Source organism: Phalacrocorax carbo, chromosome 26, assembly GCF_963921805.1.
Source record: "Phalacrocorax carbo chromosome 26, bPhaCar2.1, whole genome shotgun sequence".
NCBI lineage: Eukaryota > Metazoa > Chordata > Aves > Suliformes > Phalacrocoracidae > Phalacrocorax > Phalacrocorax carbo.
Window position 1 is genome coordinate 1,234,518 of NC_087538.1, and position 23,519 is coordinate 1,258,036.

Consider the following 23,519-nt stretch of genomic DNA (forward strand, 5'->3'; position numbering starts at 1 on the left):
GAGAGCCAGCAAGCATAAAAGCTGGCACAAGGAAGGAGGCAGGACACTGCACCGGGGAGAAGGAGAGGGGATTTGCCCATCTCCATTCTGTGGCCGTAAGCCGTCCTGCTAGCTCATGCACGTGTCAAACCACACACTCACTTTGCAAGGAGAGCTGCAAGAAACCCCTTCGCTTTTAGAAAGGGCAGCACCCAAGGCACTCTCAGTCAGCTCTGGGCTCCCTCGTGCACGTAGAGGCTCACTCTCGCACGGAGGGAGGCTGAGGCTGACGGGCGTCATTCTTTCACTCAGCCAGATGTGGAAGCTAAAGTGATCTCAGGGAAGCGTTACTTGGTGGTCAGAGAAGGGACACCATTGCCTGACACTGCTCGGGTCACATTGTCTAAGGAAAGAGGACAAAGAGTGGGAAGAAGCCAAAGAAGAAGAAATGGAAGAAAAACTATGCTCTGTTGAGAAAAACAGCATCCGCTTTGTTGAACAGCAGGGAAAGATCACAATTATAGAGCTTTTTGAATTACTATTCATGACTGGTTCAGTGACATTTTCCCCAGAAATACAGCCCCCAACAGCCCCGATCCCGTATCTGATGCAGACCACAGATTTCATTTCCCTTTACATGAAAAAACCCAAACCCGAGACACATCAGCGTTTGACACTAGAGCCCCTTTACCCAGCTGCCTCCTAGGGTTATTCTTCAACACGACTATTCCTGCATGCAGGAGCTGCAGTCCCTCTCCAACGCGGCCAAGCTAGCAAAAGCTCCTCAGGTCACTCCTGAAAGTGTGCTCTGTTGCACACTGCTTGGCGTACCTGGACAGGCGGGCGCAGGCGCCGAGTGTCTCAGGGCAGAGCGCACACGCAGCCGTCCCGACAGAGGCAGAGCCCAGGGAAGACAACGTTCCCAGCGCTCCCACAGCGCTGGCCCCTCGCAGCACCAGTTCCAGAGTCACGGAGTCACAAGGGAGAGAAAGGCCTTCCGGAATCCCTGGGGGCAGCTGGTCCAGCCCCTGCGCAGGCAGGGTCCCCCAGAGCAGGCTGCCCAGGGCCAGGGCCCGGCGGCTGCTGAACCCCCAGTGCTCAAACACACCCCTTGCAAACAGCCGCCCGACGAGGGGAGCTGCGGAAACGTTGGCAGCCCACGCGACAGGCCCCGGGGTTTGGGGACTCGCTCCCACCAACTGAAGTATCCTCTCCTCCACACCAGTAAAACACCACCCCACCAGCAGGGGCTTGTCACCATTCTTCCTCCAAAGCTCTGTCCGACGGCTCACTAGGCAGAAGACACAAAGTTAAGGGAAGCCTGATTAAGTTCGTTTCACTGCCTTAAACCAGCAAAGCCCAGGCACGTGGAAGCAGGAAAACGAGCTGAAGCAGGCAGGGAATGAGGAGCCGCCCTCAGCAGAGCAGGACACGGCACCGTGTGCCCAAACGCAGGTGACAGCTGCCAGCCAAGGCTGACACAGCCACCCTGACTGACGGGCCTAAGGCGGCACTTGAACCACCGCGCTCAGCCCCACACCCCAGGCGGGGGGTCAGCGGTGCCGACAGGATTAAGTCCTGACTGACTCCCGACAACAGACGCTGACGCTGACTGACGCCAGCCAGCTGAGTGCGGGCAGGCGATGCTGGCCGACTGACGCTGGCCGACTCACTCTGGCCGACTGACGCACGGCTCGGGGCCTCCTTCTGCCCTCGCACCTGGGCATCACCCCTGATGGAGCTGGGCGGGCAGAGGGGTCCCTGGCGCGGCCACTCATACCTGTCGGGCAGAGCTCGGGAAGCTGGAGAGGCCCCTGACTAGCAGAGGCGCTACTTAGCGACACGGAGCCGCTACTTAACAGCAGCTGAAACATCAGTGTGCCCTCAGCACTCTGCCAGCGACGCTGAAGGACATTAACTCTATCCCAGCTACAACCGGCACAGCTCTGAAGTTTTTAACCACCTCTCCCGTGGAGAGGAGTGTGGATTAAATGCCCAGCTCCCCGTTGGCTGCAGACCACAGGAAGGCACCAGAGATGGCTCTATAATTTTGTGTGAGGGAAAGGGCTGGGGACAAACCAAACGCGTTCGATATCTAATACTGTAATCACCTGCGCAGTTAGGCTCTCTTCTCAAACTCCTCCTTCCACCCCTCAAGAGGATTTAACTACATACGTAAAAAGGGAAAAAAGCTTCCTGCCTTTTTTCCCTTTAAGTGAGAAAAGTCCTTTCCTGTTCAGGCTCTGCTTAAGCCTTAAATAGAGCTGGTGACAAAGTAATTCCCTGATCTCCTCTTTCTGCTTTCAGAAGATCAGATGTGATGTTTTGAAGTAACAACCGTGGGAGCTGCACTTACATCCGTCACAGGAACTGTTTCCACAGCAGGCACTAACAGCGGCATCGGACATTGCATCTTCACAAATGAGACACAACAACTCATCTGGACTAGGATCACCAGAGCAGGATGAGGAGGAAGAAGAGGGCGATGGCTCCTCTGGCAAAAAGGGAGGCTTTTCCTTCTTTCCTCGCACAGGAGCTTCCCTGGAGGGGGAGAGGGCCTGGTGGGAGAGAAAAGTTTAAAGATGGCTCAAAGAAAACTCTTCCAAGCTTTGGGCCAGTGGGTTTCTCAGTGCTCTGCTGCACACTGCCAGTACATTTTCACTCCCCCTCTGCCATGGCAATGCCCTGGGGCAGTTCTTCTGTGAAATCCCCCAGATCCTCAAGCTCTCCTGCTCAGGCACCTACCTCAGGGAAGTCGGGATTCTTGTCGTTAGTGCCTGTTTAGTGTTTGGCTGTTTTGTTTTCATCCTCTTCTCCTATGTGCAGATCTTCAGGGCTGTGCTGAGGCTCCCCTCTGAGCAGGGACGGCACAAAGCCTTTTCCACGTGCCTCCCTCACCTGGCTGTGGTCTCCCTGTTTATCAGCACTGGCACATTTGCCTACCTGAAGCCCCCCTCCATCTCCTCCCCACCCCTGGACCTGGTGGTGGCAGTGCTGTACTCGGTGGTGCCTCCAGCAGTGAACCCCCTCATCTACAGCATGAGGAACCAGGAGCTCAAGCAGCCCATTAAGGAAGTGATTTCATGGATATTTGTCAATATCAATAAACTTTCCATCACTCTCCAAAAATGACATTTAGTGTATCCCAATGAAGACCTTTACTTTGTTTACTGATTTATTTTTTTTAGCTCTACCTGTTCTATTATTTATTGTTGTTACGTTCCTACATAATCGATTGTATTCATCTTACCCTCCTTATAAATGAACCTATCCCTGTCTATTACCTCAAATCTGTATAGGTGTTTTTTGTAACGCCTTTTCAGAGCTGACACTCTCACAGCATCTCTGTAAGAAAATGATGCCTCCATCAGGCAGGACCTCAAGATTTGGCTGTTCTTCCAAAGCTGATGTCAACAACAGGCCCAGGAATTTCCCCCCAAAGGGCCTGAGCAGAAAGCTCATCGTCACCTTGGTGGCTGTTAGAGATCAAGGGTTGGGTTTAGGACACATCCCTTGATGTCAATTGACAGAGGAGGCAGTGCATGCTCACCGAGATGCTGCCATACTGCGCTGTCCCAGCGCGCGGCAGGGCAGAGGCATCCTCCAGGAGAGGAATGTGGAGCTGCCTGCAGCGCCCGCAACATGTGCCACATGGACCGTGTCACTGCCTGGAGCCCCACAAAGTGAGAGATCGCCCAAGGGGGAGTCAACCATAGGGAAAGCACTAAATCAACGTGCAAGACACAAAATTATCTTTCTTAATGCGGTAGGTATGATGGAAATGTTGAGAACATTAAAAAAAAATGAAGCAACAAAGAAATAAAATGAAAGATGTAGAGAGGAGGAAGTGTCCTCTTGCAACTTGAAGCTTCAAACACTGTTGGTGTTGCTATCCTCCTTGCTTTGTTCTGTCTTGTTTTAATATCCTGATCTGTGGGGGGATTTCGTGTACTGCCTTTGTTTGCAAAGGCAAGTGATCCCAGGATTGGGCTGGGATGCAGTTACAGGGACACGGGCGCGTGGTGCCAGTGTAGGTGCCCTGGGACCCTCTGCCCAGGCTCCAGCTGCCGCTTCCGAGGGCCTCTCGTCTCCAGCAGGTCCCCTGTGACAGCTGCCAGTGCCAGGCATGGGCTGCAGAGACACTGGCTCCTCCAGAGGCAGCGCTGGACACTCACGGTCAGACAGCGGAGCCCTGCCTGGAAACCAGAGAATTTCTGACACGTGTTTCAAAGGATGAGCACGACCTCCTCAGCTGAAACGACTGAATACTTGCAATGAAATGTCAGTGTTTCCCCATGGTTTCTCGAAATGCGGAGTTTTCAGGATGTGCAATAATAGCAAGAGCAGAGCTATTGACCTTCCACTAGACTTGCATTGTCAGTGCTCTGTCTATTAGGCTGCGCATTTCATCTCCCTCATCTTTCACGCATTCCCACCTGTCCTACCTAAACTGACCACGTCTGACGTCACCTTTCCAGCAGCCCATCTGCACAGAAACGCTTGCAATTGCTCTCCAGATTTCCCTTCCCCTCACTCTTTGCTCATTCGGCACCTCTCAAATACACAGTTGCTGCTTTCAGCAGAAGGGAGTTAAAGGCTGCCTGTTGTTCCATAGACCGTCTAAATGTGTCTTTACCCAACTCTTTAACTGTGTTTTTTTATCATATCTTTTCTGTCAAAAACATTTCCTGCATGATTTTGCCTTGTGGAAGGTGAACCTCATTTGTGGCAGCTTGTACTTGGCATACAATTGAGGGGTGGGTTTTACTTCAATGGTGAACCTTATCGGTTTTACTTTGTTTGTTCAAAAAATAAGAACCACCCCCCTTTGCCTGTGTGCAGCCAGTTCTCAAAGGAAAGCAGGTGGGAGCTGGTATGAAGGAGCTGCAACACCCAGCTGCAGAGACCAGTGGAGCAGTCTGATGTAAGGAAAAGCAACACAAGACCCAGGTGCCTGATGAGAGACATGCTGGGGCTGGGGAGGTGCGGTGGGAGGTTGTCCTTACTGTGTCAGACCTGAAGGGACAGCTTCTCTGACCAGTCCAGGTCTCCCTAGGAGAGACCCTGGGTCAGTATCTATTGGAGAGTGCTGCCATTGCCTCTCCTCTAAACTGAAAAATATTAATCTACACCCTTTAAAATAAAAAGTCCTTTTTATTAGAAGCTCCTTGAAACCTTTCTCCATAAGTCACCAGGAAACTTCTCTAATTAACTGTAAAAGACTTGAAGTAAATTAGAGGAAGAAATAGAGCTCGTTTGGGCTTTCTTTCTTTTAATGAGCCCCATCGCGTCTTTGGTGCCGAGTCCTTCAACCTTGGGACTGAGAGGAGATTGCGCAAACCTTTCCTTAAGTTAAAGTCAGGAAAAAACCCTGAAGTGTCTTGAAGTAGGACTGAGTCCCTCTGAGGAGGGCCATTGCTGAGACAGGCTCCCCAGGGACTCGTTAGGGCAGATAACTGGAAGCCGTGACTCCAGGGAGGCCAAGGTAATGTGCCGGCAGCTCGGATGCTGGGGAAACCCTGGCTTTGCCTCATGAAGCAGAAGGGCCAAGCTCTGAGCCCCAGCCCCGGGGAAGGCAGACCCTGTCCCTCACACAGCGCTCAGGGCCCTTCCTGGGGCAGGGGGCTGTGGGGTGTGTGATGGTGAGTGAAGGACAAGGGTATGGCAGCGCCCAGCCTCACTGGGGTGTGCAAGGAGGCGAGGAGGCCCCCGTGCCTGAGGACAACGTGTCTCCTCATAGGCCTTGCTGGCAGAGGCGATTGCCAGAGTCACGGGGACAAAGCCTTGGGTTCTCCTGGCAGCTTCCAGCCTTGCCAGCGCTCTTTGCCATCTCTACCAGAGCTTGTCCTGTGCTGTCCCACAGCCGATGCTTCGTCCCTGCACGCTGGAGACACCCCCCTCGCTTCCCACCTTGCTCTCACCTGCCATTGCCATACAGTCACTGACGTCTGTCTGTCCTCATGCTCTGTTCTGTGAGACACAGAGACGGACTGATCCCATCCTCCCTCGGGAGGGCTTCATGTACCACAGCACGACCCTTTGAGGGACATCTCTTCCTCGTCATGGCCACTCCCCACCTCCCAGGCTGCCCTGCGTGGCAGTGCTGCTCTCTCCTGCTCTTCCCTCCCTCCAAGGAAAGCTCCACCACCAGGGAAACCACCCTTCAAGCAGGCGTCCCAGCGCGGCAGCCTTCCCGTGGCCTTTCCCCTGAGCACCAGAAGTAACCTCACCGTCATCCCCGCAGGCTGCCGCCCTTCAGCTTCTCCATAGACACGGCCAAGCTGCGTGCCTGCTGCTGCCCCATCAGGCCCCCGGGCAGCAGAGACACGACACCCAGAACAGAAGCCCCCTTCGTGCAGTGAGCCCGGCTCCTTCGGCAGAGGGGATCTCACGGTCGCTGTGCCAGCCAGGTGCCTCCTGCCGGCCTCTCGGAGACGCTGGCAGGTGTCAGCTTACAAGCCCATACCCCAGCCATGGGTCAAGGGCTGACCCACCGGCTCTTTCAGAAAGAAGTGACCTCACAGTCCCTTTCCCAGCCACGGTCCTGCTCTTGGCCTGTCACCTCCAGAGGCACAAGTGACCTCCCAGACCCCTTCACAGCCTTTGGCTTCCTCCTGGATTGGGAGTTCCCGAGACACAACTGACCACACAAGATGTACCCAACGCTCACCCTCCTTGTGGCCCTGTAGCCCAGGACCTGAGCAGATAAAAGTAAGCTTGGTTCATCAAATTTATCAGAGGGATTTCCTACCAATACTTTGAGTGGAAAAAGGTTCCTCAGAGGAACTGCTGTATTTATACTGGTGCGATTTATATCACTCGTTCTGCCCCGCGGTTTTTTCTTCTTCCTCTGTCTCTTCTGTCTTCAAAAAGCTCTCCAATGACAAGAGAGTCTTTGAATGAGAGACTAACTGGGGTTGGAAAGACCCCTGAACACCATTGTGCTGGGTGTCGCTCAGATGGAGTCAGCTTCTCCAATAGCAGCCCATATACTGCTGTGCTACGTACTCCTGGCTAGAACAGTGTTGATCACACTAGAGTTGACTATGTGAGATGGATCAAGGTCTTCCTGTAACTTGGCATCATCCACAAGGAGTTGAAAATGTGTTTTGTCCCATCATACAGAGGGATAGTAAAAATGTTCCACATGGGGATCAAGGGCTGGTCACTGAGGGAAGCAACCAGTAAGTGTCTGCCAGGAGGACTTTGTACCATGGATGATATTTGACCCTCATCAGTCAGCCAACTTCCCACCCACCACATACTCCACTTCTTCAGTCCAGCTGTCAACAAGCTGTCAAGTGTGTCCCTGCCCCCATCCTTTCTGCCCCACAGGCTGTAGGTGAGAGGATTGAGCAGGGGCGGGGATGGTGTTGGAAAAGGGCATCGTCAGACTGTCTCAGGGGGGCTGTTCTGGGCATCACTTAGACAACGATGAGAGAGGCTGTAGAAAAGAGTGGCACTAGCGAGGTGAGAGGAGCAGGCGGAGAAGGCCGCCTGCGTGCCCAGCTGGGCAGGAGGGCTGCCCCAGGGTGGCAGCACTGGTGCACACAAGGGATGCCGGCATGAACAGAAACTGGGAGGCTGGGCCTAAGCACCAGGTTCTGAAAGCAGAGAGCAGGAGTGTCATGGTTTCACTGCAGGAGAGTTCCAGCACTGGGGCAGAAACCACAGAAGAAATGGTCCAGTACATCAGGGCAACAAACCTTCATCCAGCCCAGGCACTCTGCAGCCCCTCGTGCCAAACTTGCTCCCCAGCACGACAGGAGGGAATTGGCCCAGGGGCTCCTCAGGCAGCTCCTGCTGCCCCAGGGACAGGGCAGCCTGCCCCAACCGGGCACCTGCACCAAAGGATGTCTCTGTCCGTGCCTCACGGGCACACACACAGTGCCCTGCTCCTCTCCCAGCACATCCCATCTCCCCACAAGATGCCTTTCCCCAGCTAAGCACACCTGTGCTGGCCGGGCCGCCCATTCCTGCACCCTGCCCCCATGCTCCCCACAGCCCCCGAGCTGGCAGTGCTGCTCTGCAGAGAAGGTGGGCTGTGGTTCACTGAGGGTAAGACAAATCACCCACCAGGCTCCTTTCCCTGCCCCTGCTGTGTCCCCTGGGCTTGCTGAACTCCTGTTTGCCACTTCACACCCAGATCTAGAGTGTTGTTTCTGGGCAACACTGTGCTGGACAGGCTGGTGCTCAGTGGGGTCCATTCACTGCCAAGTCCCTGGCACACGCTGTCCCTCCCTGCACATCCCCTCTGCTCTCCTGGCAGCTCCCAAGTCCCTCCAGAAAAACATTCACCTGCCATCAGCCCTGTCACATGCTCCAGAGCCCCAGGAGGGTCAGTCAGAGACCATTAACCACCTGCATGGGTGCTGGCCACCAACAAGCAGCACCTGAACCAGCCCGCAGTCCCTTGAAGGCCCTACTGGGACCATGACCTCATCACACTGAGCCCATGGAGAGCAAGCAAAACAATGAACCGATTCCTTGGGCATGCTCTTGAGAGCATTCTTGGGCCTGCTCTTGAGAGCAACTCTGGAAGAAGACATAAGCCTTCAGGTACTGCACTCAGGAGATGCCCTTTCCTGATGGAAACGGTGTTGTGGTGTTATGTGCCTTCCTGAACGCACAGCACTAGAACACAGCAGGACCGTGACCAATCTCCAAGAGCACTCAGGCCTTACACCCGCTCAGCAGCTCAGGAGGAGAGTGTGGACGTGGGAAGAGAGCAGCTCTGAAAAGACCAAGAGCTGCTGCTCCCTGGCAGCGCTGCTGTGCCGGGACTCTTTTTCCCCCCACCTACGTCCACAGGCACGGCCCCTGCAGCTTCATAGAGGTCTCAGAGGAAGGGTCTTGCACAAAAAAGTTGATGCAGGGTCCTTTTTTTTTTGTTTAAATACACAGAGTGCACTGTTCCTCATTTACACAATCTCTGGGTCAAATTCAACAGTAGACAGTGAATTAGAAGTGGGATAGATAATAAAACTTTATTGTGCACTTGCACACTCCCCAAAAATATTTCAAGGTAAAATAGGCTTGTCATGAGTTCCATTCTGAGTGCTGTGGAGAAGGCAACAAGCAGTTTCTTGCACCTGAAAAACATCCAGTGACCAGTTTCCCCACGGCATCCTTGAGCTCCTGGTTCCTCATGCTGTAGATGAGGGGGTTCACTGCTGGAGACACCACCGAGTACAGCACTGCCACCACCAGGTCCAGGGGTGGGGAGGAGATGGAGGGGGGCTTCAGGTAGGCAAATGTGCCAGTGCTGATAAACAGGGAGACCACGGCCAGGTGAGGGAGGCACGTGGAAAAGGCTTTGTGCGGTCCCTGCTCAGAGGGGATCCTCAGCACAGCCCTGAAGATCTGCACATAGGAGAAAAGAATGAAAACAAAACATCCAAAAAAGACAAAAGCACTAAACACAAGGAGACGAAATTCTGTGAGGTAGGTGCCTGAGCAGGAGAGCTTGAGGATCTGGGGGATTTCACAGAAGAACTGCTCCAGGGCATTGCCATGGCAGAGGGGCAGTGAAAATGTACTGGCCGTGTGCAGCAGAGCATAGAGGAAACCACTGGCCCAGGCAGCTGCTGCCATGTGGGCACAAGCTCTGCTGCCCAGCAGGGTCCCGTAGTGCAGGGGTGTGCAGATGGCCACGTAGCGGTCGTAGGCCATGACCGTGAGGAGAAAAAATTCTGCTGACATTAAAAAGACAAACAGAAAGGCTTGTGCAGCACATCCCGCGTAGGAGATGTCCCTGGTGTCCCCGAGGGAATTGGCCATGGATTTGGGGAGAGTGGTGGAGATGGAGCCCAGGTCGAGGAGGGAGAGGTTGAGGAGGAAGAAGTACATGGGGGTGTGGAGGCGGTGGTCGCAGGCGATGGCGGTGATGATGAGCCCGTTGCCCAGGAGGGCAGCCAGGTAGATGGCCAGGGAGAGCCAGAAGTGCAGGAGCTGCAGCTCCCGCGTGTCTGTGAACGCCAGGAGGAGGAAGTGGGTGATGGAGCTGCTGTTGGACATCTGCTGCCTCTGGGCGTGGGAAAGTATCCAAGAGGAAAAGACGGTGTCATGTTAAGACAGGCTTCTCTGAAGAAAACCTATGCCATTATTTTTAGACTGTCCCACTGTGACCCCTCCACCCTATTTCCTTCTCTGGGGGAAAACATTGTTCAGGTCCCGGACTTGAGTTTCATTGTGTGCTGGCTGAGTGTGGCGTGAGCAGCCAGGCCTCTGCGTGTGGCCTCTCGAGGAGTCATCCCTGCCCTGCTGCAGAGGGTACGTGGGAATGTGGTGGGGGAACAGGCTGGATATTCAGAATCTGTCAGATGAAACCACTCCTATTGCAGAAGGGCTTGTTTGCAGCTGCTCTCCCAGTGTTAAGGAGTGACGGCAGCAGAAAGAAGATTTAAAGAAGCTTTTTCCTACCCACACACCACGCCTGGTTCTCTGAAGACAGAAATCCCCACATTTCTGCCGCACTCGGGGACAGTGACTGTGAGACCTGCCTAAAAGGCAAAGGGGTTAATTCAGTGTGGCTTCGGGCAAAGTGGGGGGGTCTGGACGGGCTTGTTCCCAAGTGCCCTGCACTGATAACTTTGGGTATCGGAGGAGAATCACACTCCCTTGTTACCCTGAAAAGAAACCAGACATGCTGTGAGCAGAGGGATCACCAAATGTCTCACCCTTTCTTAAGGTATCTCAGCAAGGTCTCAGCACCCCACTTCTTCCCAAGGACATCCTTGGTTCATTTCACAAACCCAACAGCATTTCCTCAGCTGTAGCATCTCTGCGCTTCTCCATGGGACATACAGATAACACCAAGATGCTTTAGGAAAGATTTGCACCCCGGAGGGCAGCTCAGAGCTTGGCAGGACACCCCAAGGAGATGCCCAAGTGTCCTGTTGAAGAGAGCTCAGTCACAGGACACAGCTCATTCCCCAGCCACACAGACTGCTTTGCCCACAGCCCCACGGTTAGAGAAGAGCTTGGGCACTTCATTCCCATGGAGACACTTGCGTGGGAGGAATCACAGGATCAGGGCCTGACCTGGCTGCTGCAACTCCCATGCCCTGAAGAGCCTGACAGCAAGAACTAGATAAGAGGAACAATATCACAGGCTAGTGCAGAAACAAGGACGAATGCAGTGATGGTCTGGCTCAGAGAGGCAGTGGAGAGACAGCCGAGCACTCAGGGAAGCGCTACCCTCACCCAGCTGTGCACGCCAGCTCCCAGACATCAACATTGCCCTCCTCCCCACAGCATTCCTGGTTTTAATTTCCTCTCATTCCCTGATCTTACCCCTGCTGCCTGGACACTTTCCTCCCCAGAGGTGTTTCCCTGTGCCATGTCTTCTCCCTGTCAGCGCTCACAGGCCCATCCCAACCTCTGTGCACCCACCTCAGCCCTACAGAAACCTGCCTGTTTGCAGGGCACTGCCTGGGCACATCTTCCTCTTTGCAGGTGGGAAAGGGCAGGTCAGGACAGCCCTGGTGGGGCCAGCGGAGGTGATGCTGGTGGTGTCCAAAGGCAGAGGAGAGGCTGAAGGCACTTTGGGAGGCTCCCAGCAGAGCTACTGGTCACTCAGAGTCACAGCTCAGGAGACTCAGTAGTTGTTCAAACATTAGAGCTCCTATTCTATTTCTCCCATCCCCCATCATCTCACCCTTCCCCAAGTAGGAAACTGAAAACAGACCCTGGAAAGCTCCTTCTCTTTACATCAACCCCCGCCTTGACCTGACCCACACAGCACCCTCTCAGCAGCAGCACAACCCTGCCCTGCCCCGCCGAGCACCGCTCCTTCCACCCACAGCTTGTCCCCATGGCCCCATGGGGAGCTCCCCGGGCAGGCTGAGCGCTGACCCTGGCATGGAGCAGAGTCCCTGCCCCAGCACAGAGTCCCCTGGGGTGCAGGGACCCTGCTCTGAAGGACAGCCCTGGGCAGCCCTGGGTGCGCACCCACCTTCATCCCACTGCAGCCATCCCTGGCAGAAGGGAGGAGGGGGCTGGCTTGCCCCGTCCCTCGGCTGGTGCAGCGGGAAGCCCTGCTCGGAAGCATGTCCTTCTCTGTGCTACAGAAATGCTGCGAGCCACCCTGCCAGTCCGTACCAGCCATGGGATGGGCAGGCTCTAGAAATGCCTCCAGGATTCTCACCTGCCTTGTCCTGCACCCAGAGACTTACCGTGTCAAAGGTGGTGAAGGTTGCTCCCCCAGTCAGCGCTCAGCATCCCCCCACCCCAGGCTGCCTTTCCCCTCTCCCTGCCCGGCTCCTCTGCCCTCGGTGCCTGCAGGCAGTGCCCTCAGCCCTGCTGCGCTTGGCAGAGGAGCTGCTCCTGGGCAGAGCTGTCTCTCGGCAGCGCTGCCTCATTGCCAGCAGCTGCCTTTGTCCCAGGAGCCCAGCCCAGCTCGGCAGCAGAGGAACAGCCCAAGGCAGCCCTTTCTCTGCCCCTCGGGGCTCCCTCCAGGTGTCCCTGGGGCTCCGGGGGAACCTGCTGTGAAACAGCCTGCAGGAATCCCTGATGCTCCCCCCCTCAGCTGGGGGGAGACACGGCTTTCCAGCACTGTTATTTCTCCTGTGAGGAAACGATTTGGGCACGACAATCACTTATATTGCCCCATCGTTAAACAGGACAGCAGGAAGGTGACAGGGAAGGATCTCCTTTCTCCAAACGGGCATGTGGTGTTCCATTGAAGAGCCAGAGCTGTGACATGGTTGCAGAGCTCAGCACAGCTCGTCTTCAAGGGCAGCACCTTCCAAACTCAGCAAGGGTCCAGTTCCAAACTCAGTCTGAACTCGAAAGGCAACTCAAGGGCACCGTAAGGAGTGTTTCCTACTTCAGGAACAGTTAAAGGAGAAACAAAGACACTGTGTGGGCACTGCTGGATTTAGTAAGGGCAGGGGTAGAGAGATGTGAGATTCTCTGTGCCCTCTTTGCCTCAGCCTTCCCCAGCAAGGTCTCCCGGCCTCTGGGACTCAGGGCAGGACTCTGGAGGAGATCAGGCAGCGGGGGATGGGATCAAGCCAGGGGTCACTTGAGCAAACGCAATCCCTCCCAGCCCATGGGACAGGAGGGGCAGCATCGCGGGGAGCTGAGTGAGCAGGCCAGTGTCCCAGGGAAGCCACTCCCCATTGTCTTCCAGTGGCTGTGGAGCCTGAGGGAGCTCCCTGAGCCTATGGAAAATGCCAGCGTCGCATGCACCTTTCCCCAGTGCCCAAAGGATGTGCAGAGGAGGGAAAGGCCGTGCCCCAGACCGTGTTCACTCAGATCCCATTGCTGGCTGACTGAAGGAGAAGGTGACTGGATTTACTCAGGTTGGCTTGTCTGTCGCCATCCTCTTTGTCACCAAAATCATGATATCCAGGAAAGATTCAACCAAAGTCCTGCTCCTAAAGTGGATGTAGACTCGACAGTGTCACAGGACAGGGACTGCCTCGGCGGGTAGTAGCTCTGCAGGGAAGGGTCTGCAGGGCTTTGGGTTCCATTAGGCAAGAGATGAGCCATCAGCAAAGGTGGCCAACAGCACCCTGGGCTGTAGGAGCGCTAGCACGGCCAGGGGAAGTGATTATCTCCCTCTGCTCAGCGCTTGTTACACCACACCCAGAGGACTTGCCCAGGTTTTGGTTCTACACAGTGTCAGAGAGACATGGGCGAGCTGGAGGGACACAGAAGTTCATTGGAGGGCCACAGAGGTGGCCACGGCTGGAGCACTTGTCCTCTTAGGAGAGGCCAAAGGAGCAGCGCTTGTACACCCTGGAGCATGGAGGCTTTGCGGGGAGGATGTACTAGGCTTGCATCGCCTGTGGTGAGGCTTCCAAGAAGACACTGTGGTGCAAGGCAGGAGCACAGGAGGCAACGAGCTGAAACACGAGTGGCTCAGGCTCAATATAGGGAGAAACTGCTGCAATGTGAGGACAGTCAGACACGGGAAGCCATTTCCCAGAGAGTGTGCGCTGCCTCCATCCCTGGAAGTTTCAAAGACCCATCTGGATGAAACCATGAGAAAGCTGGTGTGATCCTGCTTCGAGTAGGATGTTTCCTACAGATATCTAGGAAGGTGCCTTCCAGCCTGAATGAGGCTCTCATTCCTCCCCGTGGCGAGTAATTGTGTTGCCATTAAATGGTGACAGTTGGAATGGAGAGAAAAAGTGCTGTTCTAAAAACTTCATGCCAGAACATAATACGGAGAAACAACTGTCTTGTCAAGGAAGAATGTATGGGAGGCATAACATTAAAGAAATAAAGTTTACTGTCATCAAGAAGAAGAAGAAATTATTTGAGAGCATAGTACTGCTGCTGGATTTACTAAACGTAGAAACAAGGCAAATTAAATGGCATGTTGACCCCAGCTGGCAGCTAAACCCCCACCCAGCTGCTCGCTCACTCCCCCTGAGCGGGATGGGGGAGAGCATTGGAAAGTCATAAAAAATCAAGGGTCAGAACAAGGAATTTGCCTCAGGTTGCTTTCCTTCCTCGGCCTTTGCTGAGGGGACTGAATAACCTCCTCTTTTGACAGAGCCAGAGAATGGTTTGGGTTGGAAGGGACCTTAAAGATCATCTAGTTCCAAACCCCTGCCATGGGCAGGGAAGGATGAATCTGTCCCTGGGTGGGATCAAGCCACCAGCCTTTCAGTTAACAGCCAAATACGCTGGCCAATGGCACCACAGAGACTCCCAAAGTGAGCTGTGCAGTGCTTCCCATCGGCAGGCAGATGCTCGGCCATTTCCAGGGAAGCAGGGCTTTGTCACGTGTAATGGTGACTTGGGAAGAGAAACACCATCACCCTGAATGTCCACCCTGCTTTCCCTGACCCCCGGACCTCCCCTCCCACGCCATTTCTGGCAGCAGCCCTGTCTCGTTCCCCGCCCACTGCAGACCAACCACCTGCAGTACAGTGCTGGGCACCAAACGCACTCCTCCTGCAGCCTTGCACAAGCGCTCCGACCTCAAAGAGCACGGAGGTGCCTTGGGGAGGTCCTCCCCTCACCAAGGTGAGCTGCCTCAGCTGGTGAGTTTAGGATGCATGAATGGTAACTGGAGAAACAGGGACATCCCTTGAGGATGAGATGGAAAGCCTTGAGAGCTTCTTAGCTCCTCAGTTAGTCATTAGGTAGTGATTGGCAGTGCCTACGGATGCAAGAGGCGGGTGGAGGGAACTCTAGCAAGATCAAGGTGTTGGTTGAGGGTTTTAGCAAATAGGATCATAGAACCATAGAATCAATAAGATTGGAAAAGACCTCTAGGATCATCAGGTTGAACCATCAGCCCAACACTACCATGTCTGCTAAACCATGCCCTGAACTGCCACATCTACACATTGTTTGAACACCTTCAGGGATGGCGACTCCACCACCTCTCTGGGCAGCCTCTTCCAATATCTGACCACTCTTTCAGCAAAGAAATTTTTCCTAATACCCAATTTAAATCTGCCCTGATGCATCTTGAAGCCGTTTCCTCTCGTTCTACACTAGCAACCTGAATGACCAACCCCCACCTCACTACAACCTCCTGTCAGGTACTTGTAGAGAGCGATAAGGTGTCCCCTCTGCCTCCTCTCCTCCAGGCCAAACAACCCCAGGTCCCTCAACCTCTCCTCATATGACCTGCTCTCCAGACCCTTCCCCAGATGCGCTGCCCTTCTCTGGACACGCTTCAGCACCTCAGTGTCCTTCTTGCACTGAGGGGCCCAAAACTGAACACAATATGCAAGGTGTGACCTCACCAGTGCCGAGCACAGGGGCACCATCCCTGCCCCGATCCTGCTGGCCACATTATTCCTGATACAAGCCCGGGTGCTGTTGGCCTCCTTGGCCACCTGGGCACTCCTCAGGTTGCAGGCAAGGCTTCCCTCGGGCAAGGAGGAGCTCTGGGCACGTGGAAGCATCAGCAGGGCAAACATAAGATCTGTTTCTTCTTGAAATGCTCTTTCATTCTCTGATGCCTGCTCTTATTTGCTCATTTCCATTTCTTTCTCCCGTTGCAGAAGACTTGAGGAACGAGAGCGCCTTTCTGGGAGAGCTGGTGTTTGGGGGTGGAGATACCGTTGAACTTTCCTGTGACAGCCAAGGCTCCTCTGTGTCTGGTTTCTGGTTTAAAGACGGTATCGGGACTCGTCCATCCTCCCGCATCACCCCCAAGTGCACCCGGGTCCTCGAGCAAAAGCAATGCCACGAATGGGTTTGCCTTTGCCTGAGGCAGGAGGAACCCAGACTGTTTTCCCAGAGGCTGGTGCGTGACAGGGGGTGTGATACACCCGCTCCGTGCCGTGCCCTTTGGCCCAGGTGTCTGTGAGGGTGTTTCAGAAATGAGTCCCGTTGTCTGACTCAGTTCTCTCTGGGGTGCCATGTCGCCTCAGGACCTGTTTTTCGAGCCCCAGGAGCGTGATCCGGGCGGTGGCGTGGGGCACGGGGTATGTTTCCCGCCAGCCGGGCGTTGCTTCCACCACTGTAAGCACAAGGCGCTTGCCTTGGCGGCTCTGTGGGAGTGTGATATAGTCCATTGCCGGGCCTGCCCATATCTGTATTTCAGCCATGGTCCACGTCCGATGCTTCCCCACAAGGCGACAGGACCCATCAGTGAGCAGGGCACACTGCTGCTCATTTTCTGGCAGTTTGTTCCACAGTGGGGCCTCTTCAGCACGTGGCACCCCCTCCTCTGGGGATATTCCAAGGTCTTTGCCCTCTGGCCAGCCCATGGTCACTTCCAAGACTCCTGGGCCACTGGGGTTTCCTATTCAAGCCCACTGGGTGATCAGTGCGACCCATTTACTCCATGTAGCACCACTCTGTGCTAATCCCACCTGGCACAGCTTGTGGTTCTCCCGAGTGCGGGGGGCTTTGAAGAGCTCTTGGCGCACAACGGGCACCCAGCCTCTGTTCGCACCATACCCGATCGTCGCTCATGGGCTCTTCCCTGAGCCTGTCACACACCTCCTTCCTGCATCCTTCTCTCTCTGTCCATTAACATTACAATTGTAGTATCAAACTACCAGCAATCAGGCATTCACTAATAACTCATGGTCTAGTCTGGGTTTAAACCAAGTTCAAGAGCAAGTTCAAAAGCATCCCACACCGTTGGCTGCTGTGGGATGAGCCTGCTCTTGAACCACGCCGGGTGATGCACGGCCCAGGAGTGAGTGACCTGAACCAACAGGCACATCAGGCACCGTCACCTGCATTTTTCCCTCTGCCTCACGTATGGGTCACCCACACAGCTCAGTGCGCTGGAAAACGCTTTTTATTTGAGGAACAGCTGTAATTCAGAAGGAACCGCAGAACATTTCTCTCCGAGCATCTCAAAGGCACTCATTATCGTGACTGCTTTGGTGAGAACAGCATTCCTGCGATGGAAACCTGCAAGTTTTGCACAGAAGACAAAAGTACCAACAACATAAGAAACAAATGCAATCTTACCACGTGAAATTCTATTCTTTCATCGTATTTGCCGACTGGCCTAGACTAAGAGGTTACAAGCATTGCCTAACAACTCACAAGAGGCTATGGGTTGGCTTCTGCCTGGAGCTTGCTTCTTCCCCACCAGAAGCTATTTATGGTTGGTTACATGGGAAGGGATGAATTGCAGCAAATAAATGGAGTGCGCTGACAACCCTGAGAGTCATCTTCCATGAGAAGAGGTTCTGATGGGGGATTAAACTACTTAGTTATCTGCGGCCTTATTTGCACGCCGGGCATGCCCTTATAGTACGATCTGCCCAAGGTCTTGGTCTTTTCTCATGGCAAAAGGACAGCAGAGAAGGGCAGTAAGTGACCTTCATTGCCCTCAAGGCCAAATATACCAGAACTGAGGTTGTTTTGGCCACACCACCTGTAGGAAAATCATCTGACAGCTACAGGCCTCTTTTCTGCTCTTTATCATTCTGCCTATTTTTAAGTAAATAAGGCAGAAAAATGTTAGCAAGTGGGAAAAGGTTACTATTTGATCACACAATCAAGTCTAGCAAGATCCATACACCAATAGCTTGATGGTAATCAGGGTTTTAGTTTTAGCCATCTTAAATTCTCTGAACACATTTACCATAATATAAACACATGTATTTTGCATAGCAAACATTATCATAACAGAAAAACTCTCTCTCAACTGGGTTTCTGCTCGTTTCCTACCCATAACTCTCTAACTTTGGCCAACACACGACTGCTGAAAGGTGCCCTTGGATCCACATTTCCTGCATTAGCTGGTTTTGTTACTGTCGAGATTGGCTTTGGTCTTGCAGCTGTAAAGCATGAGGGGAAAACGATCAGCCTTGTGCAATCAAAGCGATGGTTAGTTGTGCGTTATATTCCCCCCCTAAAAATTACCTTCTCTTGGTCCGGACGAAGGCAGATGGTAAGGCTTGGCTCTCTCTACAGCCAGCTGCCTCTGACCTCTAGGAAGGGTCTTGCCGTGCTGGGCTGAGAGAGAATTTCTGGCAACTGCTCTCTGTCTCCAGCGAGGAGCACAGTCGTTCTGATGAACGAGAAGCATAAAGCAAGAAGTTAAATGTTACAAGAAGTTCATAGCACGGAGCTGTCGGTGCTATTTCGAATTAGGGAATATGTTTCCTCTACAGGTGCAGTAAAATACACCCCCTGCACAGAGCGGCAGCCAGTTCTGCCCATCAGCGCACACCAGCTTCACCCGGAATTTTAGCCAAGCGGAAGGAAGACTAGAATAATAGCAGAACCTACAACTTTAAGCTAAAACCATGCCGGCACCCTGCAGAACCTCATTCTGACACGCTTGTCAGCACCCACAAGTTTCACGTGGCTGACAAAACAGCAGCCTTTCCCTTGTTTTTCCTGAAACGCCACTGCCCCAGGTGACTGAATCTCCAGGGCAGTGGCGGGTTACGTTGGACAAGAGGAAGTGAGGATTAAAATGAGGAAGAGAAAGCTGCCTACACACCCCTTCCCCCGGGATGGAAGCTTTCAAACGCAGGACCTCAGCCTTCCAGAACCACCCCACAAGTTTGCTTCCCTGGGAAACTATGGTTCTGGAAAGCAGCAAATGGATCACAGAACCACAACAGAAGTTCCCATAACACAGAATTTGACCTGCCTATGTTGAGACTCAGAAGTTAGGTAAGAATTTCTGTCCTAAAAGTGGTAAAACGAAAGCTGTGGAATTGCAGACCTCACGCTATAACTTGAGGAAATAATAAAAAGAACAACCCATGATGCAAATGTTGCCTGTGGGTTGGCACCCAGAGCTGCGTGTGAGATACCAGAGATGACATACAACACACTCTTCATTCCACAGTGACCCAAACAACTTCCAATCATCCGAACCCTACATAACGTACGTCCCTGAATATCTGAATGGTAAGAGTGGCTGACAGGAAAGATACTTATTGTGCTGGTTTTGGATGAGAAGGGGTTAATTCTCCTCACCGTGGGGGGCGGCTGCCTTTCCGGCTTCCCGCGCTCTGCCGCGTGGCGGGGGGGCGGGGCTGGGAGGGGCGGGGCCATGGTGGGGCGGCTGACCCCGACTGGCCAATGGCAGGTTCATTCCATACCATGTGACACCATGACCAGTATATTGAGGGGGGGCAGTGGCAGCGCAGAGGCGGCGCGGCGTCGGGTCGGTGGGCGGCTGCGGCGCGTGTGGTTTGTTTTGGCGGTTCGTTCCCCCTCTCCCCTCCCTTCCCCCCTCCCCCGGGGCTTTGCGCCTCTCGTTGTTCTCCTTTACATTGCTTTTCTACTGTTGTTTCTTTTAATTTTAATTATTAAACTGTTCTTATCCCAACCCACGAGCGTTACCCTTCTGATTCTCTCCCCCATCTAACAGTGGGGCAGTGAGCGAGCGACTGTGTGGGGCTGAGCTGCCGGCTAAACCACGACACTTATTTAATCCTCAGACACAAACAAACTATTTGACGTGGAGTCAACAACAGCCTGGAACACAGAATTTCCAACTTCACAGGGTCGCTTTGGAGAAGTGAAATTTTTTGTTCAACTTTTAAGTTCAGCTGTAACGAAAGGTGCAGATGCTTATTGCAAGTATTTCAAAGAAGGGTGTGATAAAGAAAGCAGGATTCTTATTGAGCACTGTTAAATCTAGTTAGTAACCCCTGAGAGAACCTTGCACACTTGGCAGGACTTTTACGCTTACCATGAGATGAACGTTCATCGCCCGGTTCAGCTGTGGGGCTGCCGTACAGTTGGCACGCTGCAGGTGCCGGGCTAAAAGAATCTCATGAGTCCGTAAAAATTTCTCCAAACACTTCTATGAGAAATAACACATTTGAAAACATATCTGATGACCCTGCCTCTTCTCTTGGCAAAGAGGGGGTTCAGATTTTGCTCTTGCCCACACTTACTTGTTCAGAGTCTGTGAAAGGCAGCCTCAGAAAGTCTTCCACTAGTCCCATCTCCCGACAGATGTCATACATGTCTTTTAATAGCTCTTCCTCCTTTAACTGAGTGGTGTGCTCCTGCAGCAGAGCCCAAGCCTCCGCCATGCACCTGTAGTTAATTTTGTGAGACGTAAAGGCATATTAATGGTATCACCAAAAAGATGCCCCCCAGATATTGTGCTCAAAGTTCAAAGGAAGTGTAGGGGATTGTGATTTCTAGTGTTTGTTCTCCACCTCTCACAGTATTTGAGTGCCAAAATGGTGGCAGATATTTCTTTACCTATTGGACAACAGCACAGTGAGGAAAAGCCGCACTTCGCTACAGCTGGAGGCCGAGAGCTTCATCACCTGCATGTATCTGAGGGCTCGCCTATGCTCTCCTTGGCACATGAGGGACTGAAGAATTCGCACGTCTTGCCACGACACAGGTTTGGTTGCAGTTGGTTCAAGCAGCAGGGCCAGGGAGCTCTGCAGAAGGTAGAGATCAGGTTTCTTAAGATATAGAGACACACACGCGCACAACAAAACGATTCAAAAGTGTCTTCAGTAAGGGTGAATCTCTGTTGAATAAACTTAGATGGTGACCAATGAAGGGCTTGGTACCGGACAGGTAAATATAAATGCTGAAGTGTCTGCAGAAAAAAATATTCCGTGAGCCGTACAGAACAAAGGGAGTCCTTTGACAGGAGGGATTCACACCTGGCCAGGATAACCAAATCTCCGTCGGCAAACATCACCTCTCATAAAGACAAGTCATTCTCCCAGGCAAACAGGTTATATTAACATTGTGACGGGCAAAGAACAACCTTCAGCATCAGAGGGAACATGAATTAGATTGAAGAGTCACTTTGGCGGTCTTCTGTCTCAAGTCTTGCTGCCAGGATGGCAGTTTGAATAGTTAAAGTCCCCAAACCACTGCTTTTGAGAAAGCGCTCGACTGCTCTGCTGAGAACAACCTGAACAGACGGCTTTGGCAAGTCACACGTCAAGCATTAACGCTGACTTCTTCATTGTCTTAATCCATTTCCTCTCAACGCAATTAAAACCAAACTGCAGATCATCACGTATTGCTGAAGGTGCTGCTGAAGCAGCATTACAAAAAAGAAGCTTCCCATGTTTTATCACCTGGTATCAGCTAAGCACCAGGTTTTTAAAGTCATTTGATAGATCATAGCATTGTATTGCAACGTGTGCCCAACTAAACTGTCACATGCTTACATCATAATCCTTGTGGTCTAGAAGCCAAAAACCTCGAATAAGCTTAACAAGGCCCGAAGGGATGGCAAAGGCAGCTGCGAAGGAGTCGACGGAAGGTTCTGTTTTGTTCTGAAAGGGATGCGTGATGTCTAGCAGCAAGTAAATTGTCTGATATCAAGTATCTAATTAAGGCTAATAGATTTGCAAGACCAACAATTTATCACATGAAATAACATTATTACTATTGTTAATAGAATATTAATAGATAATAAAAGGAAATAAGAATATCATAGTGGTAGGACGCAGAAAATACTCATGTATTAGTCTTGCCATTTCATGCTGTTGCAACCTGAAGATAGTCAGGCCCTAACAACAAAATTGCATTCTGAATAAATAACCAGAAAGACAGACTCTCTGATTTCTCTAAGGCATTCAGAAAGGTTGCCTTTCGATATTTAAACAGTTCCGTTGGAAACACAGGCTCCCTCTTTAGTCACTGGAGCCACCAGCTGGACATTCAAAACACGAGAACGGCCAATGCTTGATTATTAAAGCAAACAAATTCTACAGCTGGTTTCTTCCCTCCTTTCCAGCGTATATAAAACAACTGAAATTAGGGTGTCCTTACAGCACAGCTTAGCTCTGCATGATTAAAACTGGATTTAAACCAGTATGTGGATCACTCATCGGCAGTGTCACTTTCTCTTTCTGACAGCTGTTTTGGGGGGTCTGTTCTCATCAGAGAGCTCCGGGGTGCAACAGCTTTAAAGCCCCTGCTCTCTAGGCTCCCCTCTCGGGTCAGGCAACACACAGCCAAAGCAACACAGTGTATTTCGGCAGCTTAAAAGTTCAGTTTCTGCCCAATGACTTTTCCCTTCTCTCTCTCTATTATTCTGTGTGCCCGCACTTGTAACAGCACAAAAGCAAGCCCTCTTAGCTGTGCTGGAAAATGGATGATTTCAGCAACATCAGGTCCTGGTACACCACTGTCAGAAATCCTTTTGCTCTGAAGCAGCACATTCTAGTGCATCGCTCGAGGAAGCAGCTGTTTGCTACAGCTGTGGGTGCTTCAAAAATGAAAAACAGTTCACATTTTGAGACAATCTAGGGGAGCTTTCTACCTTTAACATTGCTTAGTAAACCTGTTTTCTCACATCAGAAAAGACTTTGCAACAAAACATTTTAAACATTCCTAAACAATCCACAGTACAAAGAAATCCAACAATGCTTCTGTCTGCGACTTAATTCTCAACTACACGTGTTCATCCGCAGTGTGTTTGAAGCACAAATTAGAAAATGCATCGAACGCGTAGGTGACAGACATTTCAGACCCCTGATGCGCGTATACTGGAGGTGTGACAGAAATAACTCCAAGGGATACGATTGCATGTTTGTGGCTTTCTTCAACGCCTTCTAGCAAATAGAGCTCCAGCAGTGCCTGGAATGAAAAGGTAGAAGCTTTTTAAAAGTCCTCTCTTTGAGAAATCATTGGCTTTGGGGGAGGGCTGGGCTGGGGCTGGGGTTTGTGGTGGTGGTGGTGGTTGTTTTCAGGGAACACAACACTCACCTGTAAGCTAGGAGGTGGGTATTTCCCAGTTCCTCCTTCCTCTCTCTGCCACAACTTCTCAACTCGGTCTCCCAACTGGGAAACCATCCCATCGATCATCAGGCAGTCAGAGTCCCGTTTGCCTCTGGAACAAAACGTAGCGAGGATTTGACAGAGGAAAACACTAATTGCGGCCTCTCGGTGTCACAGATTTCCTCCAGCCAAAACAAAACCAGCTAAAGCTCCCACGAGCCCAAGAACGGAACAAACAGACAAAGGCACGATCGTGACTTGAAATAGACTGGAAAGAAATTTCGGAGTCAGGTGAAAGGTGCTCATTAGATCCTAGTGAATTATTAAAGGAGCTCCAAATAGGAATCCCAAAAGCTCCCTTATTAAGGGGAAAGTTGCAGCGACCTTTTAGTTTTCAGTTTTTCTTTTGTGCCGCATTC

The 23,519-nt window shown here is 52.3% G+C and overlaps 2 protein-coding genes across 2 annotated transcripts in view; both read right to left on the minus strand.

Moving 5' to 3' along the window:
* The window catches only part of LOC135317445 (uncharacterized), a 194,490-nt gene that overhangs the window by 118,448 nt on the left and 52,523 nt on the right, over positions 1-23,519 (minus strand). The window lies entirely within an intron of this gene.
* On the minus strand, positions 9,019-9,996 carry LOC135317457 (olfactory receptor 14A16-like). The gene has a single exon (XM_064473750.1). The coding sequence runs from the start codon at positions 9,994-9,996 to the stop codon at positions 9,019-9,021; it is 978 nt and encodes a 325-aa protein (XP_064329820.1).

Excerpts from the sequence above, each read along its gene's own strand:
- LOC135317457 (XM_064473750.1), bottom strand. The coding sequence starts at position 9,996 with ATGTCCAACAGCAGCTCCATCACCCACTTCCTCCTCCTGGCGTTCACA.